This window comes from Salmo trutta, chromosome 22, assembly GCF_901001165.1.
Source record: "Salmo trutta chromosome 22, fSalTru1.1, whole genome shotgun sequence".
NCBI lineage: Eukaryota > Metazoa > Chordata > Actinopteri > Salmoniformes > Salmonidae > Salmo > Salmo trutta.
In genome coordinates this window covers 34,767,759-34,783,792 of record NC_042978.1, presented here as the reverse complement: position 1 = coordinate 34,783,792, position 16,034 = coordinate 34,767,759, and the positions used below count along the sequence as shown (strand labels likewise).

The 16,034-nt window shown below is 42.0% G+C and overlaps 1 protein-coding gene across 5 annotated transcripts; it reads left to right on the top strand.

The window, feature by feature from the left end:
• The first annotated feature begins 9,271 nt into the window (after nt 1-9,271).
• LOC115158631 (leukocyte elastase inhibitor) lies at nt 9,272-15,174 on the top strand. 5 transcript variants are annotated; one of them, XM_029707812.1, is made up of 7 exons: nt 9,272-9,378; nt 10,781-10,949; nt 11,614-11,751; nt 12,471-12,588; nt 12,938-13,080; nt 13,394-13,561; nt 14,589-15,174. In XM_029707812.1, the coding sequence occupies exons 2-7, from the start codon at nt 10,785-10,787 to the stop codon at nt 14,994-14,996; spliced, it is 1,140 nt and encodes a 379-aa protein (XP_029563672.1). In that variant the 5' UTR covers nt 9,272-9,378; nt 10,781-10,784; the 3' UTR covers nt 14,997-15,174. The 5 variants fall into 5 exon arrangements, with proteins under 5 accessions (XP_029563672.1, XP_029563673.1, XP_029563674.1 ...); XM_029707813.1 differs by having other exon boundaries at nt 9,274-9,375; XM_029707814.1 differs by having other exon boundaries at nt 9,283-9,393.
• Nucleotides 15,175-16,034: the final 860 nt, after the last annotated feature.

The following is a 16,034-nucleotide window of genomic DNA, read 5'->3' as shown; positions in this document are numbered from 1 at the left end:
ACGGAAGACACATTTCAGTTGAATGCATTCAGTTGTACAACTAGGTATCCCCTTTCTCTAAATCTAGTAAATTACACACTTTAAAGGGTAGAAAAATATTACAAACTTCAAGGAGTAGGGCATTCAGTGTGTTGGGAAGTCAGATGTCATCGGCCTCCCCCTTGCTTGAGGAACATCAGAGGAAACGCCCACCCCCCACTGGTGCTATGTCATGACATACCTGGACCACCTATTGAGATGTGCCTTTGTTAAGTCAGGTGTTAATTGAGGTGAAAATGAGACTGGCGTGCCACTTTAAGTGAGGTGTTGATTTGCCACAGCTATTTGATGCTAATGGTTGAGATCACCACTCTTGGTTAGGAAAGGCCTACTAGTCTGCACTGACATGATCCGATATGAACTTGAAATTTAGCCTGTGTGATTCTGTGGTAAAAGAGTGTGTATCGTTTCCACTGAATCCGTTGACTGAGGTCAGACTAAACGTTTTGACGCACGGGCACAGAAATCTGAGTGACCCTCCACGGCAATTGCGCACTAGTTGACAGAAATACAAGGCGGCCACTTTGCCACTGCAGGATGAGTTCTCGGGCACCACAGGCACCTGTCTCTGGCTACGTCCCAAATGGCACCCTATTCTCTATATAGTGCACTACTTTTGACCAGGGCCCGATGGCACCCTATTTCCTTTATAATTGGTGAAATGTAGTGCATTGCATAGGGAAAAGGGTGCAATTTGGGACACACTTCACTCCTGTCACCAGGGAGACTTCAACAGTTGTATCAAACATGCAGCACCTGTTTCAGTTTCTTGTAAAGAGGACATTCACTTCTACAGACCATTAAAGGGAGATTCATTCCATAAACATTCAGTGAGCTGTAGTGTCCAGTGACCCATCCTGAACTATTCCCCTCAAGCACTATTCAGTAACACACAAATAAGCGCGTACGCAGACACAAACACAAACACACACACACACACTTGGTGCAGATAACTTAAACCAGAGAGGTTAAGACTGAGGCTCTAATAACCTACCTGTGGTCTAATATAGACGGCTAGCCTGTCCTTACAGACTGATGTTTAGAACAGGTAAGCTGTCCTAGAGCTCTAATAACCTACCTGTGGTCTAATATAGACGGCTAGCCTGTCCTTACAGACTGATGTTCAGAACAGGTAAGCTGTCCTAGAGATCTAATAACCTACCTGTGGTCTAATATAGACGGCTAGCCTGTCCTTACAGACTGATGTTCAGAACAGGTAAGCTGTCCTGGAGCTCTTATAACCTACCTGTGGTCTAATATAGATGGCTAGCCTGTCCTTACAGACTGATGTTCAGAACAGGTAAGCTGTCCTGGAGCTCTAATAACCTACCTGTGGTCTAATATAGACGACTAGCCTGTCCTTACAGACTGATGTTCAGAACAGGTAAGCTGTCCTAGAGCTCTAATAACCTACCTGTGGTCTAATATAGACGGCTAGCCTGTCCTTACAGACTGATGTTCAGAACAGGTAAGCTGTCCTAGAGCTCTAATAACCTACCTGTGGTCTAATATAGACGGCTAGCCTGTCCTTACAGACTGATGTTCAGAACAGGTAAGCTGTCCTGGAGATCTAATAATCTACCTGTGGTCTAATATAGACGGCTAGCCTGTCCTTACAGACTGATGTTCAGAACAGGTAAGCTGTCCTAGAGCTCTAATAACCTACCTGTGGTCTAATATAGACGACTAGCCTGTCCTTACAGACTGATGTTCAGAACAGGTAAGCTGTCCTGGAGCTCTAATAACCTACCTGTGGTCTAATATAGACGGCTAGCCTGTCCTTACAGACTGATGTTCAGAACAGGTAAGCTGTCCAAGAGCTCTAATAACCTACCTGTGGTCTAATATAGACGGCTAGCCTGTCCTTACAGACTGATGTTCAGAACAGGTAAGCTGTCCTGGAGCTCTAATAACCTACCTGTGGTCTAATATAGACGGCTAGCCTGTCCTTACAGACTGATGTTCAGAACAGGTAAGCTGTCCTAGAGCTCTAATAACCTACCTGTGGTCTAATATAGACGGCTAGCCTGTCCTTACAGACTGATGTTCAGAACAGGTAAGCTGTCCTGGAGCTCTAATAACCTACCTGTGGTCTAATATAGACGGCTAGCCTGTCCTTACAGACTGATGTTCAGAACAGGTAAGCTGTCCTGGAGCTCTAATAACCTACCTGTGGTCTTATATAGACGGCTAGCCTGTCCTTACAGACTGATGTTCAGAACAGGTAAGCTGTCCTGGAGCTCTAATAACCTACCTGTGGTCTTATATAGACGGCTAGCCTGTCCTTACAGACTGATGTTCAGAACAGGTAAGCTGTCCTGGAGCTCTAATAACCTACCTGTGGTCTAATATAGACGACTAGCCTGTCCTTACAGACTGATGTTCAGAACAGGTAAGCTGTCCTGGAGCTCTAATAACCTACCTGTGGTCTAATATAGACGGCTAGCCTGTCCTTACAGACTGATGTTCAGAACAGGTAAGCTGTCCTAGAGCTCTAATAACCTACCTGTGGTCTAATATAGACGGCTAGCCTGTCCTTACAGACTGATGTTCAGAACAGGTAAGCTGTCCTGGAGCTCTAATAACCTACCTGTGGTCTAATATAGACGGCTAGCCTGTCCTTACAGACTGATGTTCAGAACAGGTAAGCTGTCCTGGAGCTCTAATAACCTACCTGTGGTCTAATATAGACGGCTAGCCTGTCCTTACAGACTGATGTTCAGAACAGGTAAGCTGTCCTGGAGCTCTAATAACCTACCTGTGGTCTTATATAGACGGCTAGCCTGTCCTTACAGACTGATGTTTAGAACAGGTAAGCTGTCCTGGAGCTCTAATAACCTACCTGTGGTCTAATATAGACGACTAGCCTGTCCTTACAGACTGATGTTTAGAACAGGTAAGCTGTCCTGGAGCTTGGCTTTATCTTAACTCTTTCACTGTTATTCTGGAACAAACTGATCATCATGTACTTGTTTATTCTCTTTCAAGGAAACGTTTTGTTGGTTGTTTGACGTAGTAGGTGTGTTTTCTTCCACTACCTAGCTTACTACCTGACTTAGTCTGCTATTCCCTCACTGGGTGCATCTCAAATGGCACCCTCTTCCCTACATAGTGCACTACTTTTGACCAGAGTCCTAGGGTCCCTGGTCATAAGTAATACCCTATGTACGGAAGAGGGTGCCATTTGAGACGCAACCTATGTCTCGTGGTGTGTCACAGCATTGTGTCAACTCTACAGCAGCCTGATCGCCAGGCTTTAGGGGATAGAGTCATCTGTAGGCCTTTATTTGTTTAGTCATTTGTGATGGGAGCTTATAAGCATGTGTGAGACACAGATCAGGGTGTCCCTAAACGTCCCCTGTTAGAGGACGTTGGGAGTTAAATAACTAAAACAAGGAAGAATCCCAGGTGCTGTCCACATGACCTTATGATAGGCCTGAATTTTATGCATCTCAGCAGGGTCATGCATAAGCCATAATAACAATGAGGCCTGTTTCAAAACGTCAGACACTTTGAGAATGGACATGGGATCGTGTTTATATCCTGATGAATCTTCAGTAGTTTCCTCACCACCATACTAGACTGATCCCAGGTCTGTCTGTCATGTCATCTCCTTGTCACTCATTGTCATGCGTTCAGACATCACAAACAGATCTGGAATCAGGCTATCAACATACACCTATCGGAAGTTGATTTTATCCCCCATTGTGAGTATTGTTCCTCCCAATATAACATCCCCAAAATTCATTCAAAGTTTTTAACTTTTGACTGCCATTTTTGCAGTGGTAGTGTAGCTGCTGTTCTTTTCAAAGGACCCTGCCCGAGCTATGTGATGTCTGTAGCACTTATCTTGCTTTTACTCATAGGGTAGTTTGCCAAATTTACTCCAAAGTCTTCCAAATGTCTGAGTTTGACAGGTGTTGCTCGCAGTTTGAGCAAGAAAACAATAACTGATTCGATAAATTGAACGAAGTGCTGCGCATAGACTATGTATAGGGCCTACATGTATCGACTTTGCGAATTAATTGAAAATCGCAAAATGTATCTTAAAAAAAGATTGCGCCTCTGGAATAACGGACATTCTGGGGTAATAAATACATAGCCAACGTTCTCTAGTAATACTAGTCCCGTGCAAATAGGGATATAGCCTTAATAATAACTCCTGCAGAATTAATAATTTATTTCAGTAAAATTAAACACCAAATGTAGGCAAAATTTGGACTTGGGAACAGGAGCGGAGAAATATGTTTTCTTTATTTCTGCATGTTGAGAGAATGAAATGCTCAGTTAGATACCATCTGTAAAGGTGCTGTCTTCATCATATAAGTATAAGAAAAGCTGATAGTATTTCAAACACATTGGGTCGTTTTCACAGCTTTATTTTTCCTTACAACCGGTCAAACGTCATTTGGACATTTTGCACAGAAACTCTTTGCCGTTTTTTTGTTGCTTTGTTGTATTTTCTCCCCAGTTCCTAAACATCTTTGCTCCACGAAAGATGACAGAGAGAACTTGACTGTCAACTAGATTGAATTATTCCTTCTATCGATCTATTACATTATTCTGTTGAGCAAGGGTTTACTTAGTCTTCTAGGGCAACATATACTAACAAAAGAGAAGCTACGTGTATCTAATTCTAGACAAGATGACTAACAAATAACCTACCAAAATGTTGGAAATTATAAGCAGAAACATATCTAAATCAGGCAACAACTAAAAATCCTGAACCCCCTGTCAAAAAATAATTCTGCAGTCTGTGGCCTATAGCGCATTTTATTTGCTGGTTAGGGTTGGGCGCAGGCGTCATATTTCCACTTTATCACGTGTAGTCGGACGGTTGCAGATGGGTTATTAGCAATTGCGGGCGGGGTGCGGATGAACAAACAGTTGGTCTGCGCACCAGTAATGTGGATATGCTGTGCTTTAGTCAGAGGGTTTTGTTCATGTACGCTGTGTGCACAAATTCTAAGAGGAACGCACCTCCTGCCCCTCTAACTGATAAAGGGTAAGGGGATCATGTACAATATTCCGACCATCGTCTTTGAAAGGTATAAAGGACGAACCAGGCCATCTTGACCCAGTAGACTGACAGAGAGGCTCATTCATGCATCATGTCCAACAAGGTGTACCAATACATATCACACTCTGTACAGGACTCCCTCTAGTGGACATGTCCGTGGATACACATCTTGAAATGACACTATAGGGGGTTGTCGCCACAAATATCAAAGAAAGAGATACATTTTCAAGTTAAACACATCTGTCTCTCTATACTGTGTGTGGTATGTGTTTAATAGTCAGAGTAAGAAGATGGAACGTGGAATATATCAGAAATTACTGACAGGTTTGGAACATCTTCATTCCAGCTTGATCACTCCACACTCTAGCAAACCACCACTGACATGTTCATGGGTTATGATTGATTTTGTTTGGCCGCCTTTGACCTGGCCTCCCTTGTCTCTCACTCGTCTCTCTCTCTCTCCCTCTCTCTCTCTCTCTCTCTCTCTACCTCCCTCTCTCTCCTCCCCTCTCTATCTCTCTCTCTTTCTCTCTCTCTCTACCTCCCTCTCTCTCCTCTCCTCTCCTCCTCTATCTCTCTCTCTTTCTCTCTCTCTCTCTACCTCCCTCCAAACTTTCCCCTCCTCTCCCCCTTCTCTACTGCGTGTCTGTGCTGAGTCCTAATTCCTGAAGAGGGCTGACAGTCTAAAACCTTTTTGGTATATTTTCCTTTGGGTCTACAGTGAGACTATTGGAGAGCTCCGGTACTGTGGGAGTGACCTCAGCTGAGAGAGAGGCGGGAGAGAGGGGAGGAAATAGAGGAGGGTGGAAAGGGAGGGTGGGGCGAGGCATTGATAGAGAGAATCAGCCATGTTTGTTCTCCATCGGTTACCTCCTTTGGAGTGACTGTTAAGAAAGAAAAGGGTGGAGACCGAAACAGGACAGAGACAGAAACTCACATGCCGCTTATGTGTGGGTGTACAAGGAGACAGGAATGTACTAGAAGGGACAAAAGTCACCTGGCTGCACAGTAATGGTGGGTTCTTTCAAGGTGTGGCTGGCAATGGCATCTGTCTATTCTGACTGCTATGAAGTTGTGTATGTGTTAATCATTAAAAAGTCAAGACTACAAAACGTAGAAGCCCACCATTTCACATATGCTGATGTTGAGGTGGTCCTGGAGATAATGAATATAAGGTTGAACATTTTGGAATGTCCCTTTAAAAACTCAACCTGGGTGTCAGGTGTTCCCTGGGCCATATTCAGGAAAGAGGCTCCTGTTTGGATAATCTGTATCAGAGACTGAAGAGGAAACAACACATGTCACTCACTCCTTATTTCTGGTTCAATTAACTAAGCAGACCAGACCCAGATGCTAATGCAAGGCAGGTCATCCGTGATACAAGTCAGTATTTGATGTTCATCCACGTCTCAGGATGTTGGGAGATGACATGGAAACCGGCCACTGGGGCGACAGTGAGCGCTGTTACCTTCAAGAGGCTTTGGCTTTGTTAAGGTATTGTGGGTAGGGATGGTTTTTGGGTGTAAGCATCTGCCTCCGGTTACAAAGGTTGCATGTTCTAATCCAGCGATAGAAAGTTATTTTAGATTACCTCAACCATTCAGAGTTAATGCCTAATCTTAAGAATTTGGAGTTACAACCTAAACTTAACCTTGGAAGGAAGGATAAAGAGAAGTAACCTAACACATAGAAATTTGACGTTTGGAACACCTTCGAAGGTATTTTGAAATTTGACGTTTGAGAAACATGGATGAAAGTCTAAATCTGAAGTGAGAATGTGAGAGCTTGTTGGCTAATGCATTGGTGCCAATGATTTATGTATACACTGGATGACAGACAGGGGGCGCTGTGTTTTCAAGCCATCGCGCCTCCATCTTGGCACTCCCCCACTATTTGAAAAGGGCTGAGGCTACAAATACGGCATTTGGCCCCGTCCCACACTTCTGGAAACTTCTTACTCTAATCTAAGTATCTGAATCATGTTTTGTGCATGTGTTATTTTACACACACATTCACATTTCTCTTTTTACTCACCTTCTTCTGAACCCTCAACCAATTTGATCGATATGATGATGTAGCCTATGTCTCTGCCTCGTATTTCTGAACAGCTGCAATTTGAACGAACGTTCCAAAAAGATATATGAAGGCTCCAACCTTCTCTGTTTGTTGTAATGGATATTGCCGTAACACAAGCAAGACTCAGTCTACACATTGCATTGAGGCAAAACAATTAGGGTTCTGTGTCATAATGTAATCTTCATAGTTATGCTGCCATAAAGCCAGCAGGCTGCCCCGTTTAGCCAATGTTTACAATGATGATGAAAAAAAAATGACCTTAAATCAATATTGACTGCCTGTCTCTGTTTTGCTTGTTTGATATGCTGTGTATGCTACTTAAGTATGATGTGTAGGCTACCGTACACTACATAACCAAAAGTATGTGGACACCTGCTAGTCGAACATCTCATTCCAAAACCATGGGCATTAATGTGGAGTTGGTCCCCCCTTTGCTGCTATAACAGCATCCACTCTTCTGGGAAGACTTTTCACCTGATGCAGGCCAGTCAAGTTCTTTGACACTGATCTCGACAAACCATTTCTGTGTGGAGCTTGCTTTGTGCACAGGGGCATTGTCATGCTGAAACAGGAAAGGGCCTTCCCCAAACTGTTGCCACAAAGTTGGAAATACAGAATTGTCTAAATGTCATTATTCCTCCTCCAGCATTATTCCTCCTCCACCAAACCTTACAGTTGGCACTATGCATTCGGGCAGGTAGCGTTCTCCTGGCATCCGCCAAACCCATGTTCGTCCGTCTGACTGCTAGATGGAGAAGCGTGACTCATCACTCCAGAGAACGCAATTCCACTGCTCCGGAGTCCAATGACGATGAGATTTACACCCCTCCAGCCGACGTTTGGCATTGCGCATGGTGATCTTAGGCTTGTGTGCCGCTGCTCGGCCATGGAAACCCATTTAAGGAAGCTCCCGCCTAACAGTTGTTGTGCTGACGCTGCTTCCAGAGGCAGTTTGGAACTCGGTAGTGAGTGATGCAACCGAGGACAGATTATTTTTACGCACTACCGCTCATTATTCTTAGTGGTGATGGCCTACTTTTTGGACACTTATTGCATGCTTTTTTGGGGGGGTTCTATACTGTGCCCTATGTACAATTATAGAAATTATACAATTCTATAACATTGACATCCTTGAAAAGTACAATGAAGTGCTTGAATAAGTCCCTGAAAGTACTTGAATTTGACATGACAATGTCTTTATGAACCCTGCATGAAGATGTCTAGTCCAAGGCCTATGTTGTATAGGTGGAGTTGGTGGAGTTATGGGCCAATTTGCATATATCCACTTTTATTCCTCTAAGTACATCTAGAAATGTATGAAAATCCTTTTCATTTTTGTTTCAAACCATTCTGAAATGTTGATCCCAATGTCACACATTGGCCCCATTATTTATAGATAGATCCATATACATCATTGATTGGTGCCAATGGTAGAGCCACCCGGACCAGAACCTATCCATTTTACGGTCTGAGTGGGACATCTGATTCCACAAATAGCATGCAGTGAACAGTAACCTTTTGTGCCTGCGCGTGCTCAAGACAAGAGGTGGGCGTTGGAGAGATTGCACAGGGAGAAATGTTTGGAGAACAGGAGCGATTGAAGAAAAGGAAATAAGGAAGAAAGTGGAGCATTTTATGAATAAAAATGGAGTGGGGGATTACACGGGTCTTCTAAAAGATCTGGTGAACGAGAAGATAATGGACAAGACAAAAAGGAGAACAGCAGAAATGGTTGAGGAAATATGGAACGAGGGGTTTCACATAACTTTTGGAAGAACTTGAAGAAATGGAGAGGGATGAGAGTGAAGATGAATTAGATGTGGTGGCAGGTGCAGTGTAGCAGTGTGGAAAGGAAGGTTGGCGTCAACTGCAAAGAGGGATACGTGTTCCAGTAGCTCAGAGTTGGAACCTGACGAGAGTGAGGATGAAGTTCCTGCAGTGAGGACCACCTCGGTCTGAGGATGTAAAGGATGATTCTAGACCAGTTTTTATTTATTTTATTTAACCTTTTCTCCGATTTTATTGTACCATTTCACGAAGAATTTAATGTAGGTAGGCCATGAATGGCCTCACACTCCAGTACAGTAGGTGGCGGTGTATGCACCTTAAATTAGACGCGATCCGCCAACAAAATCCCAAAGAAGAAGAAGAAGAAGAAAAGTGGGACCTCTTCATTTATCCATCATCTTTGGCCTATATCTCTGTAGTGTTGATACTCCAGAGGAACACACGTCCAGCAGGTAGTAAGTAGTAGCCTGGTGAGAAATACATGTAATTTGTCGCTAACTGACTTTATCAATAGGCGAACTGACTTCCGCAAAGTTATCATGAAATTCAGGACAAGCCTGTCCAGTCCCCACCTCGAGAACCCATGGGGGCAGTGGGCTGAAGGCCAAGTCCCCACCCGGTTTTATTGCACAAGTAGAGCAGTGAGTATGATATATAAAAGACGCGCTAAATGATTTGGGATTATGCGGCATATTTACAGCGCTTTTTTGTAGTTATCTCAGGAGGAAGGCGTCGTTGCGGTCTTTACTTCTGTTTTGTTTATCTTTCACTTGAACTGCGCATTTTCGAACTTTTCACACAGAGAGAAGGAGAAGGGTTGGTGTATATACTTTTTTCTAATCCAAAAAAACAACACAAATTGTGTGATTTGAAGGCTGAAGTTTTGCTTTCAGCTGATGAATATATTTTTAGTTACGTTATCCTCTGCTTCCTGATTGCCCCCGACTAGAATAATGTAGGCTATTTATGGATATTTTGCCTGCCGATTGTATCTTTTCAATAGCAATTGATATGCGATTACAGAGTGCCGAATTAAAATTGATGATTACATTCTACCATAGCCATTTCACTATTGCCAATGTCATTGAGTAGGATATACAGTGCAAACTAAAGAGAATATGATTAGGAGCAAAACTTGTATTTCCTGTATGAGATGTGATGACAGACCCCTCAAGATTTTGGTCACTAAAGATGCCGCAAAAAATCTTATTGTCACATTCAAATCAGTGTCCGACGAGTCTGCATATGTCCAGTGGTGGAAAAAGTTCCCAACTGTGATACTTGAGTAAAAGTAAAGATATCTTAATAGAAAATGACTCAAGTTAAAGTAACCCAGTAAAATACTACTTGAGTAAAAGTCTAAAAATATTTGGTTTAAAATATACTTAAGTATCAAATGTAAATGTAATTGCTAAAATATACCTAAGTATCAAAAGGATAAGTATAAATAATGTTTTATTCCTTATATCAAGCAAACAAAATGACACCATTTACTTGTTTTTTATTTATTTACTGATAGCCATGGGCACACTCCAACATTCAGACATCATTTTCACACGAATCATGTGTTAAGTGTGTCCGCCAGAACAGAGGCAGTAGGGATGACCAGGGATGTTCTGTTGATAAGTGTGTGAATTGGATTATTTTCCTGTCCTGCTAAGCATTCAAAATGTAATGAGTACTTTTGGGTGTCAAGGAAAATGTGTGGAGCAAAAAGTACCCTATTTTCTTAAGGAATTTAAAAGTAGTCAAAAATATATATACTTCTTATGTAGTTTTTGGGGTATTTGAAAGTATTTTTACCTAAGTACTTTACACCACTGCATATGTCAAACATTGCTTTCATCCGTTCTCCAGAGCCATGGCATCTCTCAGCAGCTCTAACACAGCCTTTGCCTTGGAGCTGTACCGCACTCTGGGTCAGACCAACACAGGGAATATCTTCATCTCCCCATTCAGTATCAGCTCAGCTCTGGCCATGGTCTACCTGGGAGCTAAAGGAGACACAGCCTCTCAGATGGCAAAGGTAATACACACACACACAGAAAAACAGACTTCCATATATATATATACCCTTATAGTAGGTAACATGAAGCGTTGTAGTCGTTAAGCCTATTCTCCAGACATCTGATAACGTGACAGGGTGTGTGTCTATATGTAGAAGACAAACTGATTAGAGCTGCTCAGCTTGTACTTTAGACTGTAGCACAGCAGTATATACCTCTGGAAACACACAGCAACATAGTAACCATGGAGAGGGCTATAAACCCACAGGTTACTCCCTTTCTGTGCCCCAAATCGCACCCTATTCCTTATGTAGTGCACTACTTTTGACCATAGGGCTCTGGGCCCGGTTTCCCAAAAGCATCTTAAGGCTAAGTTCATCATTATAACCATTCTAACAATGAACTTAGCCTTAAGACGCTTTTGGGAAACTGCCCCTTGTCAAAAGAAGTGCACAATGTAGGAAATAGGGTGCCATTTGGGAGGCACACCCTCAGTCAGTCAGAATCCAAGCAAAGCTGTAAATCCACAGTAGCGTACATGGCATCATGACTGTCTGTATCTGAAAGGTACTCTGCACTCTTATGTACACAGTCCAAGCTTTATTCATTATCATCGCTATAATCATCATCACTATTATCATCAATGTCATCATCATTATAATCTTCTTTCTGAATTTCCCCCAGGCTCTGTCATTCAACTTCACCAAAGACATTCACACAGAGTTCCAGACACTCAATGCAGATATCAACTCTCCCTCTGCAACTTACATCTTGAAACTGGCCAACCGTCTGTATGGAGAGAAGACCTGCAACTTCCTGACCGTGAGTTTCACTATAAACTATACTTTTCATGCAAGTAACAGTCCCTTTACATGTGTCCTCTTTCATTTTGCTTCGGTATAGCATTGGACAAAATACCTCCAAATCAGACATTTGCTATTATATTATCAATCAATTAATACATTTTACTATTGATTATAAACTGGATGGTTCGAGCCCTGTTTTCTGATTGTCTGACAGCTGTGGTATTTTAGACCGTATACCACATGTATGACAAAACATTTATTTTTACTGCTCTAATTATGTTGGTAATCAATTTATAATAGCAATAAGGCACCTCTGGGGTTTGTGGTATATGGCCAAAATACCACGGCTAAGGGAGGTATCCAGGCACTTAGCGTTGTGTTGTGCATAAGAACAGCCCTTAGCCGTGATATATTGGCCATATACCCCCCCTCGGGTTTTAATGCTTAATTTACATCTGCATACATGAGGCTAGTTAATCTTATGGAACTGTTTCCCTCTGCCATAGGAGTTCTTAGAATCCACCCAGACATTCTACTAATCTATACAATCATATTACATTTACAGGCATACAGGGGTAATAATGACATAGCCAACGTTCTCCAGGAATACTAGTCCTGTGTAAAAATGGTTTTATTGAGACGGACTGTGCTATTACTGTCTGCTGTCTGAGAATCCACCCAGAAGTTGTACTGTACTTTTCTTTACTTTTATTGAACTGTTTCACTCTGATGTAGGAGTTCTTAGAATCCACCCAGAAGTTCTACCGTGCAGACATGAAGGCAGTGGACTTCCTCAGAGCAGCAGAGGAGACCAGAGGACAGATCAACAGCTGGGTGGAGCAGCAGACAGAAAGTATCATCATTTACTATATCAATCAGTTAACCAATCACATGTATTATCCCAGTTGGGAAATGTGTAGTGCAATACTCTGGGGGGGGGGGGGGGGGGCGGACAACAAAAATACAACAACATACACTTAACACACACATTAGATTAAAAAACAGCAACCATCAGATCTGTAACCAGGCTCAGCTAACATGGAACTGAACATGTGATGAATAAATCTGTCTATGCCTACCGACAGCATTAAAGCCAGATGGGACCTCTGGCTTCAGAGCTGTGTGTGTGTGTGTGTGTGTGTGTGTGTGTGTGTGTGTGTGTGTGTGTGTGTGTGTGTGTGTGTGTGTGTGTACGTTTACAGATAAAATCAAAGATCTGCTGAAGCAGGGGACAGTCAGTGGTATGACAAGGCTGGCTCTAGTCAATGCCATCTACTTCAAAGGAAACTGGCTGAACAGATTTGACCAGAAAGACACCAAAGAGATGACCTTCAAACTAAACCAGGTGGATATTGGCAGTAATATTTAGATAGTTATTTATGCTCAGTAATGGAATTATAATATAATGATTTACTATATAATAGGATTATATACTAAACTGCTAGAAGATATGGTGCTATTTAAAACCAAAAAGGGTTCAATGGCTCGCTTCACTTGGGCCTTCTTTTTAGCAGTGGTACAGGCACAAGTTTGACACATTTATGCGTCATCCAATAGACCAAACAAACGTTCAAGTTATACTGTATAGGCCTATTGGGAGTTATATGGTTCAGATTAACTCATTCTCCTTGTCTATAATAATCTGTGATTTTTTTCAGAGTGAGAGCAAGCCAGTTCAGATGATGCACCAGATAAAGAAGTTCCCCTTTAACTACGTCCCAGACTATAACCTCCAGATCGTGGAGCTTCCCTATGTGGACGAGGAGCTCAGTATGTTTGTCCTGCTGCCTGAGGAGGCCACTGACGGATCTGATCCTCTAGTGAAGGTATACTGTACACAGCCTCCTATAACTGCATAGTTGATTGATGTGTGGGGTGTTTGCCTTTCACACTAGCAACCAGGGTTCGCTTCCCTGTCCCTCTGTTCCCTACACTACAAGACATTGGTTTGCTTACCCTGTAAGCAGCTGATGGACAAGTTATGACAGCAATCCATGCTTTGGTTTTGTATCCAAATGCTAACGTTTTAGAATTTGTGGCCCAAAACCAATGCAAGTCAGCATTTGTTGCGCATCATTTGCCACTGTGGTATACTTGGGTCAGGCCCGGGTAGGCTGCTGAAAACATGACTACAGTATCATTTATCATCTGATGTATGGACTTTTGGATTCTTTGATGAAAGCAAAGTTTGAAGAACACAATTATTATTTCAATTAAAAATAATTATTTATAACCTTGTCAACATCTTGACTATATTTCCATGCTACTTATTCTATATACTGCTACTATATACTGCTACATGCTACTTATTCTATATACTGCTACTATATACTGCTACTTATTCTTTATACTGCTAATATATACTGCTACATGCTACTTATTCTATATACTGCTACTATATACTGCTACATGCTACTTATTCTATATACTGCTACTATATACTACTACATGCTACTTATTCTATATACTGCTACTATATACTGCTACATGCTACTTATTCTATATACTGCTACTATATACTGCTACATGCTACTTATTCTATATACTGCTACTATATACTGCTACATGCTACTTATTCTATATACTGCTACTATATACTGCTACATGCTACTTATTCTATATACTGCTACTATATACTGCTACATGCTACTTATTCTATATACTGCTACTATATACTACTACATGCTACTTATTCTATATACTGCTACTATATACTACTACATGCTACTTATTCTATATACTGCTACTATATACTACTACATGCTACTTATTCTATATACTGACTGTTTTAACTGTGTTTCAACGCTACTCTTTCACTATACTGACTGTGTTTTAACTCTGTGTACCATTTAGCTGGAGAGCAAGCTGACCATGGAGAAACTGGACGAGTGGACCACCAGGTCCAACATGGACACGGGCACGGACATCATAGTTCATCTGCCCAAGTTCAAACTGGAGGAGGACTACGAGCTGAATGATCCCCTGGTCCAGATGGGCATGAAGGATGTGTTCGTCGGGGGCATGGCCGACCTGTCTGGGATGAATGGGAAGGGGGGGCTCTTCCTGTCTACGGTGGCCCATAAGGCCTTTGTGGAGGTGAATGAGGAGGGGACGGAGGCTGCAGCCGCCACTGCTGGGATGATAGCGTTCTGTATGTTCCGAGAGGAACACTTCATGGCTGACCACCCCTTCCTCTTCTTCATCAGGCACAATAAGACCAAAAGCATCCTCTTCCTTGGGAGGTTCTCCTCTCCTCAGTAGAATAATAGTTAAAACTTGTAGAGGGGATTTAACATCATTTACAACATTTATTTGACAGGGACATTTAACATCAACATTTCTGTAAATGTGCCAGATTTAGCCAGCTAGCTAGTAGCTAGTTCCATCAGCACTTGATTTAATCCACTATAAAACCAAATAAAGGAAAATGTCTAAGTTTCTTGTCTGTTTGGACAGTATCATTGTGTGCGACCTTAGTTCCCTTAAACATTGTTATGATTCTGAGATTCAACTAACAAAGTGGTCACCACCCTACTTTATTTTTTTTTTTTGGCGAGGTGGTTTAAACAGCTGATAGTAGGGTCTGGAGAAATGTAGTAAAGTAAGTAGCCTTGCACAAGCCTTGACTTGTGTGAGCCGGAATGGCTCATAGGATCATGAGCCTATCTCCTGTTTCTGTAGCATGAGGCAGCTTGATGTACAAGTCCCCCCACTGGACCGGACCAATGATGTGTATAAACCCTGAATTGCTGATGCTGTGTATTGGCCTATGAGAGGCTTTGAAGCCCCGGTTGGCCATATTGACACTCCTCAGAAGAAGCAGTCCTCCATAGGAATGAATGAAATTCTTCAGTATTTAATTTAAATGTTTCAAAGACAAGATTTAATGTAAGTATTTTGTTGTTGTTGTGGGGACAGTAACAGAACTTTAAAAAATTATACTTTAATGAAAATGTGTACATTTTTTTTATGTTTGTTTAGCTCACATAATATAATAATATAAACAAGATGCATGAAGGTGTCTGTAATAGAATAAACATGTCAAAAACAAATGTAGACATTCATAAATTAATTGTATAGCTTCCAATATATTTTTTACAATGGTGGTGGGGGGGTGCCTAAATATAGTGTGTATATATAAATCATTGGACCGGATGCGAGTCTATCGCAGGGCCTTAGTCCCAATCTATTACCTTAATGCTGAGTGTCAAGTAGAGACGCACCGGGTACCATTTTTACAGTCTTTGGAATGACTTGGCTAGGAATCGATCCCCCAACCTTTCAATCTCAGGGTAGCCA